The sequence below is a fragment of the Carex rostrata genome, chromosome 30 (assembly GCF_964058835.1).
Source record: "Carex rostrata chromosome 30, lpCarRost1.2, whole genome shotgun sequence".
In the NCBI taxonomy this organism is placed as follows: Eukaryota; Viridiplantae; Streptophyta; class Magnoliopsida; order Poales; family Cyperaceae; genus Carex; species Carex rostrata.
Window position 1 is genome coordinate 1,565,264 of NC_135947.1, and position 22,411 is coordinate 1,587,674.

The following is a 22,411-nucleotide window of genomic DNA, read 5'->3' on the forward strand; positions in this document are numbered from 1 at the left end:
AAGGAACTGTAAAACAATCCTGCTATATAGAAATTACAGGCACGATCCTACCAAACAAGTAGAGGCCGCCTAAATTTTCCTCTATTTTAGGGTATACATTTGTTGGCGCTTGCCTTCTTTCTACTAAAAATGCTTAAATCAAATTTCGCCGGTGGATATAAATACCAAAAATCTAGCCCATTAGGCCCATAATTCAAAATATTACGAGATGGTTAAAATACAACATAAATATTGCATCCATTGGGCAAAAAAGCTCGAACTCGTAACTCACTCGTAACTTGCTCATTTACAGCTCGTTTAACTCGGCTCATTTACAGCTCAGCTCATTTACAACTCGAGTTGGCCAACTCGTTTAATAAATGAACCGAGTTCGAGTTGGCCCCAACTCGCTCATTTATAACTCGAGTTGCAAATTATCGATCACAATAAATTCCAAAATAATCAAACCCAAATCTCTAGACTGTTATTTGTGCTTTGAGATTCGTGCAAAATATGTTTGAACTTGTGTTGTAATACTATCACTGGTTAAACGAGTTGTAAGCCAACTCGAGTTGATAACGAGCTGAGTTTGAACTTGTGTTGTAATACTATCACTGGTTAAATGAGTTGTGAGCCAACTCGAGTTGATAACGAGCCAAGTTCGAATTGGCTCTACAACTCGTTATTACCATCTCAACTCGAGTTGGCTCGTTCATTTATTAAACGAGCCGAGTTCGAGTTGGGGGTAACTCGCTCAAACTCGGCTCATTTACAGCCCTACATCCATCTACACATCTATACTAAACTAATGCATAACAATGGAAGCTCAACACAAAACTAAATATACTAGAAAACATGATAATCCTGTTAGCTTAAACCACCAGACAGCTCGTTCAATACCACAAGCTAAAATCATTGGGGAAAATAAATAAAATATTGCCCTATGAAATATAGAATAAATTCAAACAAATATGACCTAAACTAGTAGAGCACAACATAAAACTAGCAAGACGAGCTTGGCTGTACAGAAGAGGTGGAGCTGCAATCATGAATCTGCATGACAAAATTATAATGCTATAACTTGGCAAAATAGGAAAAAATAACGAACTATATTGATATATATACAAGTTAGGTTATTCTTAGGTACCTATATTGTGGAGTGAGTTCCAGCCAAGTCAAATTTTATATGGGCCTATCTTAGATTTACGAGATCTCTTCAAGATTCGTGCCAGATTAAGACGAACAGTTCGGATCTCACTCTACACCCAACGATACCTCATTGGATCCAAATTCTATATCGTATCCTCTATTCAAATTGTCAAAGAGAATCTCTTTGTGCATGTGAGGTTGTTTGGATCACAGGAGAGGGGTAGAGGGACTTAACAAACTGCCATGATAATTTTTTTTTTAATTTCATCCCTTATAAATGTCAAAGTATGAGAGTGAAAACAATATATTTGGCAACTCAGAACTTTCCAAAACTGCAAAAAATGAGAACAATATGTGAATAATACCTCAAATAACATTAGGTTTCTTTCCGGTGACAATTCGTGAAAACGCAAGGCCTCGACTAAATGCCTCATTGAACAAAATCCTTGTTTGCATCTCCTGAAAACCAGGCAGCCATGACAAAAGAGCCACCGGTGCCATTACCAAAATACCAAACATAATATCATACAACCGCGCCACTGCCACCACTGTATCCCACACCACAGTCGACTCAATGAATGGCCTTATCACCTACAGAGAGCATTTTGATAATCACTCATAGTTAGGTTGAAGTATACCATTTGGTATTTGGTATGATTTTGACATTGTATTGTTGAAATCTTCAAGGCATCAGCCCAGTGTTATGGTACTTTGGATTGACTGGCAGTAGTTTTATTTAAAATCTTGAGAACTGACATTAATAGAATTCAATATAAACATTATGGATGTGAGCAATATACGATACATAACGAAAATAAAAAGATACAATGCATAGTTTAACATTAATAGAATGATTTGAAATTGGCAACCGTGCATATGTATTTGGCTTTTGTTGGATTATCAAAATGAACCCTACTCATGTGCAATATTTTTTCCTTCATTTGAAAACACTGCCTGGCTGTCAACTTAAACTACAGTTGGACAATTTTTTGTTAATTTGAGATCATACCTGCGCAATTGAAATCAACCCCCAGCCAGTTGGGATAAATGCCAGCATACTGGTAAAAATGTCGACAATCTCAAATGAAGTGAATTTGAGTAGGATTACGATTATCAGAACTGTTAAAATTATGACGAAAGACTGTACTGTGCGGTAGTAGATGTGTTCCTTAGCTGCATACCGGTCACGCGCATACCACATAAGGATGAAGGCACTAAAGCCTAAAATTACACATATCCAGGAGAGAAGATATACTGCAATGTTGGTGCTACCATTTGCAATTTTTAACTGGTACACAATGCCATACTGAAATACAAAGTAGCGCAGGTCGAGAACTATCTCAAGTAGCTTCCCCCAAAGACCGGTGGTACGGAGGTGATCTTGTTCCTCATACCACCATACCTCCCAACTCTCCTCAGCCTTGGAAAATACACCGCCTTGGAACCATATCCAGTTCATGAAATCATCGAAATCATATACAGTTTTTAACCAGTCAAAACCAGACGGGTTAAATGCAAAAGGACCCATGATCCAAGATACTACCAAAAACCAACATGACAAAGACATTACAATGTACACAAAGGTACTTTTCGCAATCACACTATGAGCTGCATAAACAGTGAGTATTATGCCAAGTTCAATTGCTTTTATGAAATGGCTGCGTGCATAGAGGCGGTAGTTCTCTGCAAACTTTTTATGCTCTACAACAAACCCACGGCCAGTAGCCCGGTATTTTGCACCGCCATGAAGAATTGTACGACCATAGTAATGGGTCTTGGTGCCCATTGAAAACGTATAAAAAACTGAGGAAAGTTGAAATTGCATGGTTAAAAAGTCCCAGATAGCACTAAGAAAACCATGCTCAATTGCATTCTCTATTATCATAGGCAAGGCTGTGAAAAGTCCAAGCTGAATTATAAACTGCTGATTTAGCACAGTTTCCAAAGCAGCATTATTAGTCGAATCTGCAGTACCTTTTATTGCAGCCTCCAATCCACTTAATGAGAGATAAAGCCGGCCCCACACAAATGCATACACTGTCAGAACAACCATCATGGTGTTAAAGTAGAACCCAACTGTGGTATAGAATACTGACAGCATACGAAAGAAGTCTAGTCTGTGCCCCAACCGGTACAAGTCTCTGCTTAGAGTTTGTTCACCATTGCCACTTGCCACTTTCGCTTCAAACATGGAAATCTGATTGAACCCGACATCCCTTCCTTTTCCCACCTGTATATACTCATGATGAGTCACATTACCACCACGTAAAGTGCAATTAAACCCGGCAAAAATATCTTCGCTTATATTGATAACCCTAGATGCTTTACTGACACCACCTCGGGTTAAAAACCATAGCCGATCGAACACATCGGGGTGGCCATAATGCATTCTCACTTTCAACGGGTTTGCCAAGACACGCTGACCTAATGTTACAAAACTTGTTTCTTGTGCTGACATGAACCAAGCCAAAGACGAAACTGAACCAGTAAAGACATGCTCGCGCACTCCTAGCAGAGTAGGTTTTTGGGTCCCATGATTGTAGTTGTATTCTTCCAGTAAATTTCTCATCTTCAGGGCCTCCTCAAAGTAGTTGTCTTGGTTCATATCAATGGTCTGCACTGCATCCCCTCGGGTGAAAATTATTGCATGGTTTTGGTTCTCAGGTTTCCCCTCCCCAATTTTTACCGGGCCTGGTAGTTTGATCCTGTAAATCTCCACCTCACGTCCTAGCTGGCGGTCATACTTCACAAGTACAGAAAAATACTCTTGGTCTTGACCAGTGTGTTTTTCATCTATGTATGCAATGCGAAGTGCCTCATTGTTTTTCATAAGGTACAAAATTTCATCTGCACGGGGGTCATTTTTGGCTTTCTGGCTACCGTAAATCTGGCAAGTTACAACATAAGTGAATTTCATGAGAGCAGTGCCGTATTCATTCCCTTTGAAGAGCGAAGCCACACTGCTGCCGGCCCTGTTCAGGCTGCGTGCTGAAGGTTTAGCTGAAGGTTTCACTGGGTCATGGAAGCCATACACGTTGTTCACCTCGTACCTGTCATGCAAATAGGACACTCATTATTTGACATGCAGCAAAAAACTCTAATGCATGAACTTAAGCATTATTAACAATATAGAAGGCTTTAATTGGAAACTTTGATCTTCTAACACCAAAGAAATCAACAAACTAAACAATCAGGGAAATCTACATAAAAAGGTACCAAAACATTGGTTCCAACGCCAGAGGCAATGATTGGAATCAAATACCAATAAAAAGTTCTTTGAGCATTTATGAAAGGACTGGTAAAGACGTAACTGGGCCACATACCTATAAGAGCCCAATGAGGCTAGTTCCCTTGTTCCTTCTTTGATATCAATCTCTGAGGCTGAATCAAGATACGTCAGCATATTCAGTGCCTTGTAGTAGTACATCATGCCTCGTACAGTGCGTGCCAGGGTTTGACCTCTATATGAAGCCCAAAGCCTCAAATCCCTACATTTCTCTCCCCAAATCTCATCTTCACTCACCATGCCTTCTCTTCTCATCCTCTCCAAAAAGTTTGCCCAATCATCAGCATATATCTTTTGCAAGTAAAACAATATAGATATGCCGTCCTCATTTTCTGAGCGAAGCTGCTCCTTAGCATATGATACATCTTCACTATAGTATGGCGTAAGTACAGAAAATGCATTCATTTTCTCAACACGAGGAGCCCGCGGCATGTTCATGAAGAGAGAGTTGCTGAAGAATGCAATGCGGCGCCTTGCCTCAGGGTTCTTTGGCACATCATTCATCGAGTCCCGGTAAGTGAGGATTGTGTGGAGCCGCCTCACTTGCCGGTAAAACACCGCATCATCATCTCCTGGTAACTCAATCACATGCTCAAAAAGCAGCCCAGTGGTGCTCCGCTTAAACCCGATATGCTTAACCTCTGCTGTTCTCACATCATTTGTAGGGAAATCACGCACCACTATATCATATAGGGTTTGCAGTGTGTTAACCACCTTATTCAGATCCTTCTTTGGACGAAGTATAAGCTCTAGTAAGGTAATCAAGTTTGAGTGAATACTCGGTAGAACAGCAAGTTTAAATTGAACTGTGAATTGTCCAGCCTGAATTGCATCCTCATAGCACCGAAACAAGCCCTCTATAATTTTGTTCTCGGTTGTCTCACCTCTAATAATCTTCAACAAAAGAAACCTGACACTATCATATGCCTCAATCACCGCACAACGCCGATACTCAATCTGGCAAATCCTGTGCCAGTGCGACCGGTCTGATGCAACCAGCTCCTTAGCCTGTCCCAGTGCAAGAAGCAACTCATTACATAACAACAAACAAGGCCACCTGATGACCCGAACATCCCACAAATCAGGGGGAATCTCTAGCAATTCCACCTCTCTATCGCTGACAATATCCTCCTCTCTGAACATTAAAATTATCTCATTCCAAATTAGGGCGAAGCGTTTTGCCTCCACCTCGTCGGCCTCAATAGTGCGGTATGGTCGGCCGAAACCATACCGGAGCTTTAGCCGGTGAACAGCATCGCGAAGCTTGTTACGGATTGAGTGGCGTGCCTCATTTGGCTGCTCCTGGGGAGGCATGAGATTGAACTGCATTGCACTTGCAAAGAACTGGAAGCGGAGACGCAGCTGCTCAACATTGCGGATCTCGCCAAGATGAGAGAAGAGCCCCACAAGGCCTCCAGCAAGAGATGAAACAATGGCATACCTGTTATTAATTTTAAAAAATTAATACAGGTGTTGATGTTCAAGTAAATCAAGCTTCTAACAGAACCACCATACTCGTGTTTCATTGCATCAATGGTTTTCAGCTTTATATTAAAATACTTGTGCACAGGCCAATCAGTAGTCTTGCTAGAAACATTTTTTATTTTCTAACTTCTCTTAGCTGGGACTTTATGACTTGTATTGAACCTCAATTAGGAGAATTCATTTAAAGAATAAACATTTCCAAGCAAGTACTGGTAAATACTATGTACTAATCAAGCTCTATACCACTACCAATACAACAGGATTATCCAGATTCCAAGCAAGTACAAGCAAGGTGGCAGAGTAAATGATATTTACTTATTGACTCTTTACAAACCACACTTAAATTGAAGAAATGAACACATATCACATAACTAAAACCTAAGTTGTATAACAAAACAGGATACCCTGAGTTGAGAAATATAAACATTGGCTTATGATATGCTGAGTTCAGATACATCAAGTGTTTTGCCCCTAGTAAGTTATATTTTACGTCAGCACTTCAGGTTAACATCTGATCAGAATGTACCAAAAACCTAGAACTCATGCAATTTATACAGAGATTATAGGGTCACGGATGATTAAAAAAAAACAGCACGGGGTTTATTTCTGGAAGTCTTGCATCAGAAAACACTAGAATAACTTGGTCAGTTCCACTGCTGATAGCTAAATATAAAAGTCACCTAGAAGATAAATAAAAAAAGAATACCATATCTGGATGTCCATAAGGTAGATAAGTACTACTGGGACCCACAGAACAACCACAGCGAACCGGTTGGTATGTGTGAAGAACTCATGCCAGTGGTACTCCACTCTCTTAATTTTATAAATCGCTTTGGTGGGCTCCACCATTGGCCGGATCTGTAGAATATAACTAAAGCTGAACTTAGCCAACAGAAGCACAACCCAGAAAAAGGAGTACTTGATATTGTCAATCAAACCTTCTCTCAACCCCCGGCCCACAAAGGTGCGGCTTTGGAACCACCAAGTAAGCACATACAAAATCCTCCAATTGGCCTTCTCTAGAACATTCCTCAGCCAGGGAATGATAAACAACACCAACGCCACCACCTCTGGAAGCACAAAAACACCAGCAGCTTCTAGAAAGTTCAAGATCCTTTGTTCAGCAGCGTAGGACCACCGCCTGTCCCTGTCACGCTGGTCCCACATTCGCGCGTACAACACACTGAATACAATAATCCATCCAGCAGCCACAACAATTTTTAGAACCATTCTGAGACACAACAAGGAATTCTCACGTGACACCAGGCTGTACTGTGTGCCTGCATCAAGCACGGCTTGGAGGAGGCGTAATGTGGCCCAGGTAATAAAAATTGTCAGAACCTTTACCTGATTATCACGGTCACGTAAATTATCCCAAGGCCAAGTATGACCTTGCCAAGCAACAATTAGAGCTGCCTGAAAGTACAGCAGCAGCATCACCCATAGCCGGTCAAAACTGCGGTATATGTTCCAAAAGGAACGCTGCTCCACAAACCCTGTTTTCCCAACCCGGTTAGGACTCTTGGGCTGTGCAAAAAAACTGGCCGATAGATTGAGTGGCCACTTAAGCCGATCAAATACTCGCCGAGACCAGAAGTACTCGTTGAAATCATCATAATTCCTCCAAGCCGAGTGCGGAGCCTTGCCATCTCGGCTGGCTTTCACCTCTTTCTTGATTATGTCATACAGTGGGGTCACAACCTTCGTCAGGTATCCGTTTTCACCCATAGTAGCTGGTACTGCATTTGGGTCCAGAGTCCCATCTAATATTTTGTTGAGCTCTAATGCCATATGGTGGTAAATGTAGCACAGAGCCTCTGGTACAAACCGAAGGTTTGCAGCCTCACCCCAAATGAGAAGATACAGAGCTGCATACAACAAGTTCCGGCGATGGTCCCTGTCTGACAGATGCACACTAGATTGCTTGCCGAGATAACCAATCCAACAGTTATAATTCTTTAGAAGCTTCTTACAAAGTTTACGGGGCACACTTTTGTCGAGAGAATCAACTATCTCAGGAGTGACGGCGAGCCGCATCTGGTAGTTTGCAAGGAGCATGACAAGGTGTTCCCTCTGATTTCTGACATTGTCAGTCTGGAAACCAAAGTAGGACCCCAGCCAGTCGAGGAGGTCGAGTCTGGGCTGATACGCGGCGTATCGGTTGGAGGGGAGGTCCTCGACATTGATCAGCGCGCCCATGGCGGCTCTCACCTCAGTCGACAGCAGAGTGGGGTGCTGCACTAGGAGGTTGTCCAGTGGAATTATGTTGTAAACTCCACTGTTTGAAGTCTGGGGCCCACCGGCTCCGGCGCCGGGGGCAGGGCGGTTGATGCGCTGTCGGAGACTCATTGAAGCATCGCCTGGGTAGGATAGAGAGAGAGAAAAAAAAAATAGGAGAGGGAAAGGGGTTAGATATTGGAAATTAAGAGGGCTTTTAATTTTTTTGAAAAAAGGGTTTAGGAACTGTTAGAGAAATTAAAAATGGGGGTTTTGGGACAATGTCTGTGAAGAATGGGGAATTCAGTTTCCCTAAAGTATCTCAAATATTGAGTTTGGAACCGAACCGTCCGATCTGCCCTAGCACGCATACTGAAGACCCTCACCCTCTGCATTCCAATCCTTCTCGGATACTGATCAGACGGCCCCAATCTAAAAGCAAAATTTAAGTTACTTCAGAGGATTTGACCCGTCTTATGGAAGTGATGAGGAACCTGACGACACTTGCGTTGGTAGGCTCAGCTTGCTGGTGATTTTCGTCGCTTTCCCCCAACTTTTTGTAATATTTAATTCTATTGCCGGAGGTATGGGGAATTCGTATCCTCTGAGATATCTCAAACTTTGCGTGACTTTATGGAAGATCCCAACCGTTTAAATACGTTCTACACGAATCACAAAGCACACATAATACCGACCCCCTATATCACCCTCGAATAGGTACCGGACACGTCGGTCACGAAAAAGTTGAGATATCTCAGAGGATACGCACTCAGGTATGGACAGAATGCTCATGCAACATTTTCGTATATACCGTTTATTTAATATGGAATTAGTTTAGCATCCCATATGTTCCATGCAAATGTTTATGATAAAAGATTTGTACCAAATCTCCTATTTAATAATATACAAGCAAATCTACCGTGTGCCATTGCTCACCAAAATCATTTTATAATAAAATATCTGTACCAGACCTCCTGTTTAGTATAATATATTTGTATTTAGATTTTATAAATAATATACGTTAAATAATAAAATCAAATTAAAGTGTTCTAGGTTCATTAATACCTGGTATACGTCACTAGAACTGAAAACATATCTTATCAGGGGAGGCAGTAAAGTTCAAGGATTGCCTCTCTAAATTTTGAAAATATAAAATTAGTCAATTTACTTTTAACCATTAAAAAAATTAGTCAATTTATTTTTAGACTTTGAAGGACAAATTTGTCCTCTTTTGCAAATACACATTGATCTTTTTGTAAAACGTTACAAGTTCAAAATTCGATTGAAATATCTCTTTGTAAATATTTAAAGTTAAAAATGTGACCTTGATTTTATCTAAAGAAAAAGACAGCCACAGATATTTATCTTTACAAAACCCAATAATAAACCAAGATATGTTAGAAACTTAATAAGAAATACTGATAAAACGAGTTTCTTACAAGGGTGTATTTGCAAAAGAAACTAAAGTGGTGGCTTGCTAAAATGAAACGGACCACTGGGCAATGTGCGAATCTTTTTGCTGATATAAAGCGCTTAAATGACCTTTAAAAAACGCAAGAATATTATATAACGGAAGGATTAAATAATGTGCTTTATCTTTGTCGAACTATTGTACCAGCCAAATAACCCTTTGAAATGAACCCGCTTCATAATTCATTCACATTTACAGTGGTATATGAAATCTGGATACCAGATAAGACCAACCAACAGGGAACGACTATAAATTGTTTTAATGAAGTGATGCAAACTAATAAGATCCTAGATTTTCATTGCGTCACGTCTACTGCTGTCTTCTTGCTTGCTTGCTTGACAATTCGGCTACTTGCTGACGAGTGACGAGTCGAGCTAGACTGAGATCCTGTTCTGCTGTGTTACTGTTTTCGTGAACTGAAATTTTTTTTTCTCCATAGAAACAGTACTTTTTAATTCAATTTCTGTGTCTATGTCCATTTTCAATTAAAAATGGAACAGGCCCTGAGAGAGAGACTGATCCGAGCATCTTTATTAGTAATTTTATTTTATTTTTAAACTATAGGTTACAATCTTATTTATAGTTTTAAAAAATGTACAGTAATTTTATAAATAGAAAATCTATTTTAATGAAGTTATTTTCGATAGGTTATGTTGACAAAATATTAATTCTTATTCACTCATTCATTTCTAGAATTATTGATCGCTAAAAGTGATCAAAATAGGAGAATTGGTTTTTAGTCTAGTTAAAAAACAATGTCCTCTATTCAAAATCTGAATGGAGTGAAATTTTTTTAGATATTAAATAGTTTGATGGCTTGATATTCAATCAATATTAAAAATCAAAATTAATTACACGAGTTCAGTAAATTAACTTTAAATTAATTTCAGTTATTTGTATTTCAATGAACACTCCAGTATAAGCTCGACTTAGATTTCTCAACCTTCTATACCTCAAAATTAATTATTTTATACCAATTTCAAACTTCAAAACCATGGTACCATTTGACTTAGAAAAAAAATTCGACAATGAATATTACCAAAAGATAGTTGTCTTGATATATTAACTAATATCAATCCTCAACTTATTAATTATAAGCTTTAAAGTTGTTTCAATATAAAATTATATAATAGCCTTGTTTTAGAAAGTGACAATTAAAATTATATAAATTTTCAACAAGCGACTGATACACTTGAGTAATATTTTGGTTCGCCCATTCTAAATATATCTATTTGAAAAGTAATTATTGTAATACTCTCTACATTTGTAAATTTAATCAATAATGATTAGTCCAGTTCACCAAAAAAAAAAATTAGCCCTATGAAAAAGTACATCTATACCCCCCACCCCCTGCGCCAGCCGTTTCGTTCAAAAACAAAATAAAACGGCTAGTTTGTTTAATTGCCTAATCGATCGAGTGTTGGGTGCCTCGTGGTCCACGTGGGGGTCAATATTTGGACCCCACCATCCACAAGGTCATCAAAAGAACCGGTCCCCACAATCCCATCGCATAAAACCTTGAACAAGGAACTCAACTAACTAGTTTACCAAATTGCCCCGGCCCAATTATCTCTTTAAATCTCATTTCCTTTCGACTCGTGCCGTGGCTCACGCCGAAAGCAAAATATTTCTCAGTAATGTCAGATGGACTAAAATTACTTCTTCCCGAGACAGAAACTCTTACTCTCCGATCATACAATATAATTCGTCACTTAAAAAGCATTATAAGTTGAAAAGAAAACATCAATTAAAATAGGAAAGAGGTACCTGAGGCTACAAATGGTGAGGCATACTGTCGGAGTCCAACGTGCTAATTCAGATTAAGTGAATGCCTCAATTTTGAAATCAAACGACAAGGAGAAATATCGAAGGGGAGAGGGATTTATTATTCAGTGTTTAATAGAAGCTGCATAGAGGAGAGAGAGAGAGAGAGAGAGAGAGAGAGAGAGAGTTGGTAGATATTTTACTAAATTCTCTTTTTTTGGGAAGTGTTTTTTCTTTTTCGCTTCCCCTTGTTTCTGTTTCCAACTTTTCCCCGGCTCCCGAGAGTTCCTTGAATTTAATCACCTAAGGTAACTCAAATTTTATATTTAAATATGTATCGTCCGATCTGCTTTGGCACAAATAATAAAGAGCTCGATGCATTCTATCTCAAATCGGACTGATCCGGATTGTAATCGAACGGTCAGGATCTAAAGTCAAAATTGGAGTTACTTCAGATGTTGATGACCAGCAGTGGGCCTGGATTCTGAGGGTCATGGCGTAAACATCGGATATTATCATGTGCTGAACAACTAGCAGTGGGCCAGCTGAGTTTAAGAGCCGGATTCGTGCATTAAAATGGGACCCATGTTTAGGAAATCCAATGCACGTACTTAACTTGGGTTCGGCAACAATAGAACAGGCTTGTCACTCGTGCCGAGGAGTTTTGTCTTTTTGAGATTGTTTTCTGTCGTTATCTGGACTGGATCAGTGAGACAGCGATCAGCAGTACTAAGGCAGGTGGCCAGCTAAGAAATTGGAGTAATATTCTCAAAAAAATAGTTGGGAGTACAATGAAGTGAACTGAAGTGATAATAACGTAATTACATAATGCAGACTCATATAATGGGAATTGCGCCGTACATGACTGTCAACACCTCAGATTTTTACTGTCTAGAACGTTATTATAACTTTATTATTGTACTTTTTTTTTGACTTGTCAATCTACATCGCTAACAAAAAAAAAATAACAAAATAAAATCAGCTACAAAGCTCATTAACCGGTTATTTAACGATACATTTCTCTATAATTGGCTTAAATTAACAATCATTCAAACAGACCGGATTAATCCACACAAATATACATCAAATTATGCATACATATTTAACCGGTGATAGTACGTCGGTCTAGGTTATCTGTAAAATAAATCACATCATATTTTCAACTATCGAACCCGACTGCGACTAGCATTCCCCGCATATCGGTCCCGACCACAAGTAGTAGCCCCTGTGTATCGGATAAATCGAATTCCAATCTCAGACCCACTATCCCGTTAAATATGTCATCATAATCAAATAGTCAATACCAATATTCAAATCAACCATACAAAATGAAAACACATATTATAGAAAAGTCCAGTTACCTTATAGCGAGAAATTCAGAATTTCAAATCAGATTACAACAATAGTTCATAGTCATGGTGACATACTCGAAATTCAACTCAGACATATTTTTTCTTGATCGGCTGTGCAAGGAAAAGAGGAGCGGAAGATATAGTGCCACAGGACTTCCTTTCTGATTTTAAGCAATGCCTCAATGCTTATTCTATTCTTTAATTGATATATAGAGAGGTTATGGCATCTTTAATGGCTTTGCATTTGAGACAAATCAGGGTTTGCGGTTTTTAGAAAATAAACTGAAGGGATTTGATAGTAAATAAAAGATGGAAGGCCGACTTTTACCATTTATGCAATGTCATGAATGGCCGCATGGTAAGGGATACCATCTTAATTCCTTTTATTTTATTTTAAAATGGATATGAATAAAAATAAATTCTATTATATTATAATTTCTTATCGGTTATAATTTGTTACTTGAAACGCTAATTAAAATAGAAAAACAACACATAATAAGAAATATATATATATATAAGATTTGTCGAAATTTTTATTTTTACCTCATTAAAAAATTATTTTAATAATAATAACCAAAGTTTAGTAATAATTTTAAAAATACTCCATCCGTGGAATTTTTTCACAGGCTGGAATTTTAATTCCAATTTTTTTTTTGTTTTTTTTAAAACAGAAATTTGTTTTTATTTTTTATTTTTTTGTATTGAAATATTAGAAATGTTGGATATATTTCTTTGAAAATAGATGGAATACAATATAATTTGATTTATTAGAAAGACTGTAACAAATAACCCGGATCAATATTTTTCAGGCCGGATTTTTCACGGCTATAAGAAAAATTAATATATTTCTTTATGTGTTATTGGAAAAAAAAATAAATGCTTAGATTCTGAGTTATTAATCCCGGTTCAAAAGTCACTTCTATGTAATCTAGAAAATATTGTGATCCTTCTAGGACATTTAATTTATAAAAAGTTGTATCTATTTTGATAATTCTTTTTGAATAATAATTATTAAATAACTTAAAGTTTTTGTTTTTTTCAAAAATAGATACCACTTATCATAAATTAAATGTCCTAGAATGATCACGATATTTTCTAGATTACATAGAAGTGACTTTTGAACCGGGATCAATAACTCAGAATCTAAGCATTTTTATTTTTTTCCAATAACACATAAAGAAATATATTAATTTTTCTTACAGCCGCGAAAAATTCGGCCTGAAAAATATTGATCCGGGTTATTTGTTACGGTCTTTCTAATAAATCAAATTATATTGTATTCCATCTATTTTCAAATAAATATATTCAACATTTCTAATATTTCAATACAAAAAATAAAAAATAAAAAATAAAAACAAATTTATGTTTTAAAAAAAAATTGAAATTAAAATTCCAGCCCGTGGAAAAATTCCACGGGTGGGGTATTTTTAAAATTATTATTAAACTTTGGTTATTATTATTAAAATAATTTTTTAATGGGGTAAAAATAAAAATGTCGGTAGGATTTGGCTAATATGCTATGGGTTGCATAGAGGCCTCCCGTGCTACGGCTCAATATTCGAATTTTCAAAATCCTAAGATCAAAGTGGTAGTTCCTGAGCTTTGGTGCTACCAATTCATTTTTTAATTTTGAAATTTCAAAACGTCGATCCGAACCATTCAAGTTGTTCTCATATTAAATTGTGCTTGGATACCAAATTTTACATTTTTCTGAAATTTTTTACTATTTTATTAAGCCACTTTGAAAACAGCTGATCTAACGGTGGCTTCTGATTTTACTGTCTTGTTAAGCCACCGTTGGATCAACGATTTTAAAACTGGCTGAATAAATAGTAAAAAAATTCAGAAAAATGTAAAATTTGATCTCCAAACACAATTTAATATGGAGAACAACTTGAACAGTTCGGATCGACATTTTGAACTTTGAAAATTGAAAAACAAATTGGTAGCACCAAAGCTCAGGAACTACCACTTTGATCTTAGCCAACCTCTATATATATATATATATATATATATAGGAATATGCTAGCATGCTATGCATAGCATAGAGCCTCTCCATGCAACGCCTTGGAGTTCGACTTTTCAAAATCCTAATGGTCGATCCGAACCGTTCATCTTGTTCTCCATATTAATATGTGTTTGGAGACCAAATTTTACATTTTTTGGAATTTTTTTACTATTTCTTTAGATTTATTAAAAATCGCTGTTTTTTATGGTCTAGATTTGCTGAAAACAGCGATTTTCAATAAATCTAAAGAAATAGTAAAAAAATTCCAAAAAATGTAAAATTTGGTCCCCAAAGACACATTAATATGGAGAACAAGATGAACGGTTCGGATCGACCATTAGGATTTTGAAAAGTCGAACTTCAAGGCGTTGCATGGAGGGGCTCTATGCTATGCATAGCATGCTAGCATATTCCTATATATATGAGGAGGGATCAAGTTACAACAAAGTATTTTCTACATTTTCAAAGTCCAAATCGTCGATCCAAACCGTTAGATGTGATCTCTACTATAAAATGTGCTTGGAGACCGAATTTTACATTTTCTGGAATTTTTTTACTATTTATTAAGATGGGTACAAAAACTAGTCAAATTCAGACCATTGAATTTGTACCTATCTTAATAAATAATAAAAAAATTCCAAAAAATGTAAAATTTGGTCTCCAAGCACATTTTATTATAAAGATCACATCTAACGGTTTGGATTGACGATTTGGACTTTAAAAATGTAGAAAATGCTTGTTGTAACTCAAAAATTGTTGTAACTTGATCCCTCCTCTATATATATATAGAGAGAGAGAGAGAGAGATGGGCTATGGTGCATTGCAATGCATAGGCCATGGTGTGCATTGGACCATAAATCACCGATTCAAAGTCCAAATGACCGATCCAAACCGTTCATCTTGTTCTCCATATTAATATGTGCTTGGAGATCAAATTTTATATTTTTTGGAATTTTTTTACTATTTATTAAGCCAATTTGAAAATCGCTGATCCAACGGTGACTGTTTGGAACAGTAAAATCAGAAGCCACCGTTGGATCAGCGATTTTCAAAGTGGCTTAATAAATAGTAAAAAAATTCCAAAAAATATAAAATTTGGTCTCCAAGTACATATTAATATGGAGAACAAGATGAACGGTTTGGATCGGTCATTTGGACTTTGAATCGTTGATTTATGGTCCAATGCACACCATAGCCTATGTATTGCAATGCACCATAGCCCATCTCTCTCTCTCTCTATATATATATATACACTTAATCTATTATATCTTAATTATGATTATTTTTTTTCAAAATAGACTTATGTAGTATATTAAACAGTATAATAAAACCTTGTAACTACAAATAATAAAAAAAAATCAATTTTTCACAAGGTTCTAAATAGCGATTATAGCGGCATAGCGATTATTGCGAATAGCGTAGCTATAGCGAAAGCTATCATACATAGCGATTTTTCTTTTTCAAACTTTATATTCTATATTTCTACTAATTATCAACATAATCAATATAAGAGAATTGATGTAACAATTAAATGACAACTAATCTAAGTCTATACTTTTTATCAATTACGCAAATAAGAATGAATGAAAAAATCTAAAAGGTAACATTACTTAATAGTTTATACTTCATAGTATTACATATTATAATAAATAAAAAAACAATTAATTTTATAAGGTAAATGAAATCAATATACATATTTAAACATTTTATATATTATAATAATAATCAAAATCAGCTTTCAATTGAAACAGACAATAATAATTTTACAAATGAATACTATAAAAAGTGTTATCAAAATGAAGAATTAGTATTTGAATATTTCTCGATATAGAATAATAGAATAAATCACAAATAAAAATAGAAGCATATAGTTTGGTTTAGTATACTTATCGTAGAAGATCATGTAGCATTAGAAATAAGAATAGAAGTACAGAAATCCATATAAATTGCAAAAAAAAAAAAACCCCCATATAGCATAGCGGGTCTCATATAGCGGTAATAGCGGTCAGCTATTATAGCTATAGCGGTCGTAGCTGAGTGAGCGCAATTTTGTTCAATAAATTAGTTATATAATAAGCTAGTAAGTTATTAATTTTTAATATTTTTGAAATTTTTTTACTATTTTTTATGATTTATGAAAAATGGCCTAAAACTAAAAGAAAATTGTCAATATTTTAGGCTATATTTTACCATATTTCATAAATCATAAAAAATAGTAAAAATTAGTATTCTACAAGTTTATTATATAACCAATTTATTGAGCTACTTAAATCGAAGTTTGAAGTTTATACGATAAGTTTTTGAGACCGTAACACTGATGACCTTATGCTATCCATAGCACCCAAGCCTTACTCTTAAAAAATTACAATATTAGATAACAAATGTCTTTAAAAGCATCCAATTGTATATGCATTATGTAAATACAAATTTGATCATTTTTAGTTGATTGTAATAATAAAATCTAGTGATTGCTTTTAGTGTGTGTGTATTTGTTTTGTCTCTTCTGATAGATTACACTATATCAAATATTTTCTCACTCAAAAATAGATGCAACAAAGAAGACACTAAATCAAATTAAACGAACTTAAAAAACAATTTAACGGACGGGACAGATCCTTACAAATAAAATAAAAACATCAACCTCTTTCAAACCGTGGACTAATAAATATGTAACCTTCGAGGTATCTAAGTACAATTATCGTCTCTCTATCAGGATACACATATTTAATTTAAAAAAAAAATAAAAAATACTAAATGTATTGGAATTCTTTAATTAAATAAAAGTATATCAACCTCTTCCGTCAAAAACCAACTTTTTATTTGCTAAAAATAAAAAATAGTTGGACCGATCCAACAAATTAAAGAACATATGTCGTAATGTGTGGTAGCGTGTCGGATTACATATGTCTGAGTGATATGTTGTATTGAAGGCTTGAAGCACAGTAGTTTTGTTCATTCGACGATAGAGTACCGATATTGACGATGTGCTGGCTCATTTGGTACGTACTGTCTATGTCATACTTTTTGAATCCGTATCACCCCAGTTACCTGAGCTGCAAGCTGAAAATTCGGACTGTTCTTTTAGCTTGGCGCAAATCTCAAAGCAGCACCTACTGTCACAACAGCTACTGATTGAATTTAAACTGGATAGAATTAATCTGGACCGTTACTTCTTTTAAATTGTACCTCAGGTACCTAGGCGGATACGCACTCATACTTTTTAATGTATATTTATTTGTTAGCAAAAATCTTCAATTCGTTGTATATGTTTTTTACAATAGCAGTATTTTTCCAATGTTATAACTTATTTTTTTTATTATCTCCGTTCAATATTATTTGATTCTTACTTATTCTTTCCTTTCCTAAATTATAACAAAAAAATATTGAAAAAATAAGATAATTGTAATACAATTATAAGGACATTTTTTTTCTTAATAATTTCTTTGATTTTTTTTTTCTAAAATTTTCCAATTTATTATCTAGAATTATTATTTTCAATATTTTTTCATGAATATTTAAATGAGAACGTCAGATTCAAAATCCATGGTTTAAATCAAACATAGCAAGTACAATTCACCGATTTTTTTATTAATGCCCAAAAAACAAATAAAATTTTAAAAAATATACAAATCCCGAATAAATTTCAAAAAATACCCAAAACGGTTATCCAATAACCGGATTTGGGACAAATGTCCGGTTAACGGATTCCCGGACTCAAAAAATAAATCCGGTTAACCGTTAACCGGAAAGTTATATATATATATTTTTTTTAAAATAAAAAATCCGGTTAATGGTTAACCGGACTTATGTTTTTTTTTTATTTATTTTTAAGTTGTGTTTTTTTTTAAAACAGAATTTTTATTTTTATTTTTTGTATTGAAATATTAGAAATGTTGAATATATTTCTTTAAAAATAGATGGAATACAATATAATTTGATTTATTAGAAAGACTGCAACAAATAACCCGGATCAATATTTTTCAGGCCGGATTTTTCGCGGCTGTAAGAAAAATTAATATATTTCTTTATGTGCTATTGGAAAAAAATAAAAATGCTTAGATTCTGAGTTATTGATCACGGTTCAAAAGTCACTTCTATGTAATCCAGAAAATATTGTGATCCTTCTAGGACATTTAATTTATAAAAAGTTGTATCTATTTTAATAATTCTTTTTAATAACAATAATTAAATAACTTAAAGTTTTTGTTTTTTTTTCAAAAATAGATACTACTAAACTCACGAATCCTAGCTTTCATTACCGTTCATCAACCTCTTGCCAGGGAGACGACTCAAATTGCAGCAAAGGAGATTAGGGATGATGAGGCGATTGGGGAGGAGAAGGGTGCTGTGAAACTTGTAGAGGAGGAGTCGACCGCAGCACCAAATGAGATTTGAAGAGGCGATATCAACTGGAGTGTTACTGTTTTTGTATGAAGGGTATAATCGAAAATACAGAATTATGTATATGAAAACAATATTTTTCAGTTAATTTTTAATAAAAATATTATAAGAATACACTGTTAATGGTATTTTCACAATTAATGAAGTTTTATAGTGGCATTCTCACAATTTTGAAGTTTGTAGTGACAATCTCACAATTTCAAGATTTTGTAGTGGTAATCTCACAATTTTTTTCTAAGGTAAAATGCACAGAACTTTTAATATTTGGGTCCGGATCTAAACTCAAAATTTGAGTCACCTTAGGCTCAGCTTCAGACAGGGACGCGGAGGGAGAAAACGACAAATTTTCTGTGTAGAGATGAGAACTCGCGAAATTTTGATTGATCAGACAAATTCACCTGCTCCAAAAGAGGAGAATCGGAAAAGGAGCGAAAAGGAATAAAAGAGAAGTGGCAAAAAGATTTTGACAAAATTTGTTATTCTAATTTGAAATGTAAATTTTATTGTTCGTTGGATTGTCTTCTACGTCGTTCCATTCCCTTCTTTCTCTTTAATGAAGGTTTTCCTCCGATACTGAAAGGCTGTGATCTCAATTCCCATGTTTCGGTGACACAGCTCGGTCAGCCTTTTTTTTCATTTCGGCCCATTGACGGCCCAATTCTTTCATTCTCTTCCACATATGCAGAGTTGACAGAACAAGAGATGGCTCTAGACTTCCCAACTTTCGATAAATGTAATATTGAGAATTTTAATTCTCTCTTTTCAAAACTAAGTATCGCAATACAAAATAGATATTATAGATGGAATATGCTAGCATGCTATGCATAGCATAGATATATTATCTTTGATAAATCAGTGCTTGCAAATTTTAGGACAGATGAGGTCATATCATATAGCCATTGATTACTAATCTTTTAAGGTGGATTTCGTAAGAAGTGCATGTTATTTATTTGTTGATACTCCAATTGCGTAAAATAATTAGTTCCACGCATATTTAATCGAGGTTGCGCGGAGCTCTTTTAATAAAGAATTAATATAATGAGTTGATTGAGAAATATTAAATGTTTAGTGACACAATTCAGTGGCCTTAATAAAATGTTTGCGCTAAATAGACAGAATATTAACTCGCTATATTGACATATGTTGCCACTAAAGAAAATAAATATTAACATAATGTTGGAGTATAATATATAATTAAGTATGCTAATAGAGGATGTTATGTAAATAGTTTTCACAGGATATTAATTAATAATTGGATAAATTTGACCCTTCTATTAAACAAAAATAATAAATAATCACAAATGCCTCTCATACGGGCAAAATAAATTATATCACACAAGGATGTAATTAGTGCCAAAATCATATATGCATAAATGTAAAGTTACAGCCCAATTGCAACAACAATCTTCTTGAAGTTAAATTCTTTCATAAAGGTCCTTAATCATACTTCCTTTTGCAAAATTGAGACTGCTTGTGCCGCGCGCATAGACTAAAAGATTTGACCGAGATAATTTTACCTAATAATTCTTTTTTTATTTGATGCCTCCAATATCCTAAAATGATAACAAAATAACATAAACAAGACATTTTTGCTACCACTGATCCAATAAGTGGCTATTGCAATATCTACTCCGGCTTGTAGAGTTTGATTAGTATAACATCACTGTCATTTAAGTCTATATAACACCAACTTCAAAATCTATCGAATCGACTTCAAACGGTGAATCTAAACCGTTCAAATCAATCTACTTTATTAGTTGAGCGTTTACATGCAAATTTATAAATTTTCGAATTTATTTAGTATCAAGTCAAGCAGTCAAATGAGTGACTTTTTAAGTTAATTTTAATACATTCATTTTTTAACATTTTTATCGCTTGATTTGATACTAAAATAACTCGAAAATATAAAAAAATTGCATGTAAACACATCACTCATAAAGTAAATCGGTTTCAATGGTTTGGATTAATCGTTTGAAGTCTATTCAATCAATTTTGAAGTTAGTGTCATATGACACCAATGTATACATTAATGTTATATGACACCAATGTCAAAATTAATGTTATTTAAAAAAAAAATATCTATGTTGAGCTCAATTTCAATTGTATACTACAATAAAGTAGACACTTTTTGCGAGAGAAAAAACGCATTTATGACGGTACTTCCTCGCGAAAAGTACTGTCGCAAAAAGAAAAAACTGAACAATGAGAGTAGTCCGTCGCAAAAAGTCATTTTTTTATCCTCGCGAAAAGTGTCTCATTCTTGTTTCCTCTCGCCTTTTATCTCTCAAGACTTTATATAGATTATAGCGAGTATGTCATATATATATATATATAGAGGAGGGTTCAAATGCCTCCATGTTTTTGTGCCTCCATCATGCCTCCATCTCTCTCCATCATTTTCAAAGTTCAAACAGTCGATCTGAACCACTCAACCTAACCTCCATACTAAAATATGTTTGGAGACCAAATTTTATATTTTTTTAAATTTTTTTACTATTTTTTTAGATAGGTACAAAAATACTGTTTTTAGATGGTTCAGATTTACTGATTTTGTACCCATCTAAAAAAATAGTAAAAAAATTCCTAAAAATATAAAATTTGGTCTCCAAACATATTTTAGTATGGAGGTTAGGTTGAGCGGTTCGGATCGACTGTTTGAACTTTGAAAATGATAGAGAGAGATGGAGGCATGATGGAGGCACAAAAACATGGAGGCATTTGAACCCTCCTCATATATATATATATATATATATAGAGGAGGGATCAAGCTACAACAATTTTTGAGTTACAACAAGTTACAACAAGCATTTTTTACATTTTCAAAGTCCAAATCGTCGATCCAAACCGTTAGATGTGATCTCTACAATAAAATGTGCTTGAAGACCAAATTTTATATTTTTTGGAATTTTTTTACTATTTATTAAGATGGGTACAAAATTCAATGGTTTGAATTTGACTAGTTTTTGTACCCATCTTAATAAATAGTAAAAAAATTCCAAAAAATATAAAATTTGGTCTCCAAGCACATTTTATTGTAGAGATCACATCTAACGGTTTGGATCGATGATTTGGACTTCGAAAATGTAGATAATGCTTGTTGTAACTAAAAAATTGTTGTAACTTTATCCCTCCTCATATATATATATATATATATATAGAGAGAGAGAGAGAGAGAGATGGGCTATGGTGCATTGCAATGCATGTAGGGGTTTGTGCATTGGACCATAAATCTAAAATTCAAAATCCAAATGACCGATCCAAACCGTTCATCTCGTTCTCCATATTAATATGTGCTTGGA

At 35.0% G+C, this 22,411-nt stretch overlaps 1 protein-coding gene and 1 non-coding gene across 3 annotated transcripts; both read right to left on the reverse strand.

The window, feature by feature from the left end:
- Positions 1-796: 796 nt before the first annotated feature.
- On the reverse strand, positions 797-11,516 carry LOC144546748 (callose synthase 12-like). Of its 2 annotated transcripts, XM_078295295.1 has the most exons (6): positions 11,355-11,516; positions 6,606-8,259; positions 4,452-5,855; positions 2,138-4,178; positions 1,494-1,719; positions 797-1,032 (listed from the first exon to the last, which is right to left on the reverse strand). In XM_078295295.1, exons 2-5 carry the CDS (start codon positions 8,246-8,248, stop codon positions 1,495-1,497), a joined length of 5,313 nt encoding a protein of 1,770 aa, XP_078151421.1. In that variant the 5' UTR covers positions 8,249-8,259; positions 11,355-11,516; the 3' UTR covers positions 797-1,032; position 1,494. The 2 variants fall into 2 exon arrangements, with proteins under 2 accessions (XP_078151421.1, XP_078151420.1); XM_078295294.1 differs by lacking the exon at positions 11,355-11,516 and having other exon boundaries at positions 6,606-8,363.
- On the reverse strand, positions 4,489-4,569 carry LOC144547115 (small nucleolar RNA J33). Its single transcript, XR_013509005.1, has one exon. It is a non-coding gene; the product is annotated as a small nucleolar RNA J33 (small nucleolar RNA).
- Positions 11,517-22,411: the final 10,895 nt, after the last annotated feature.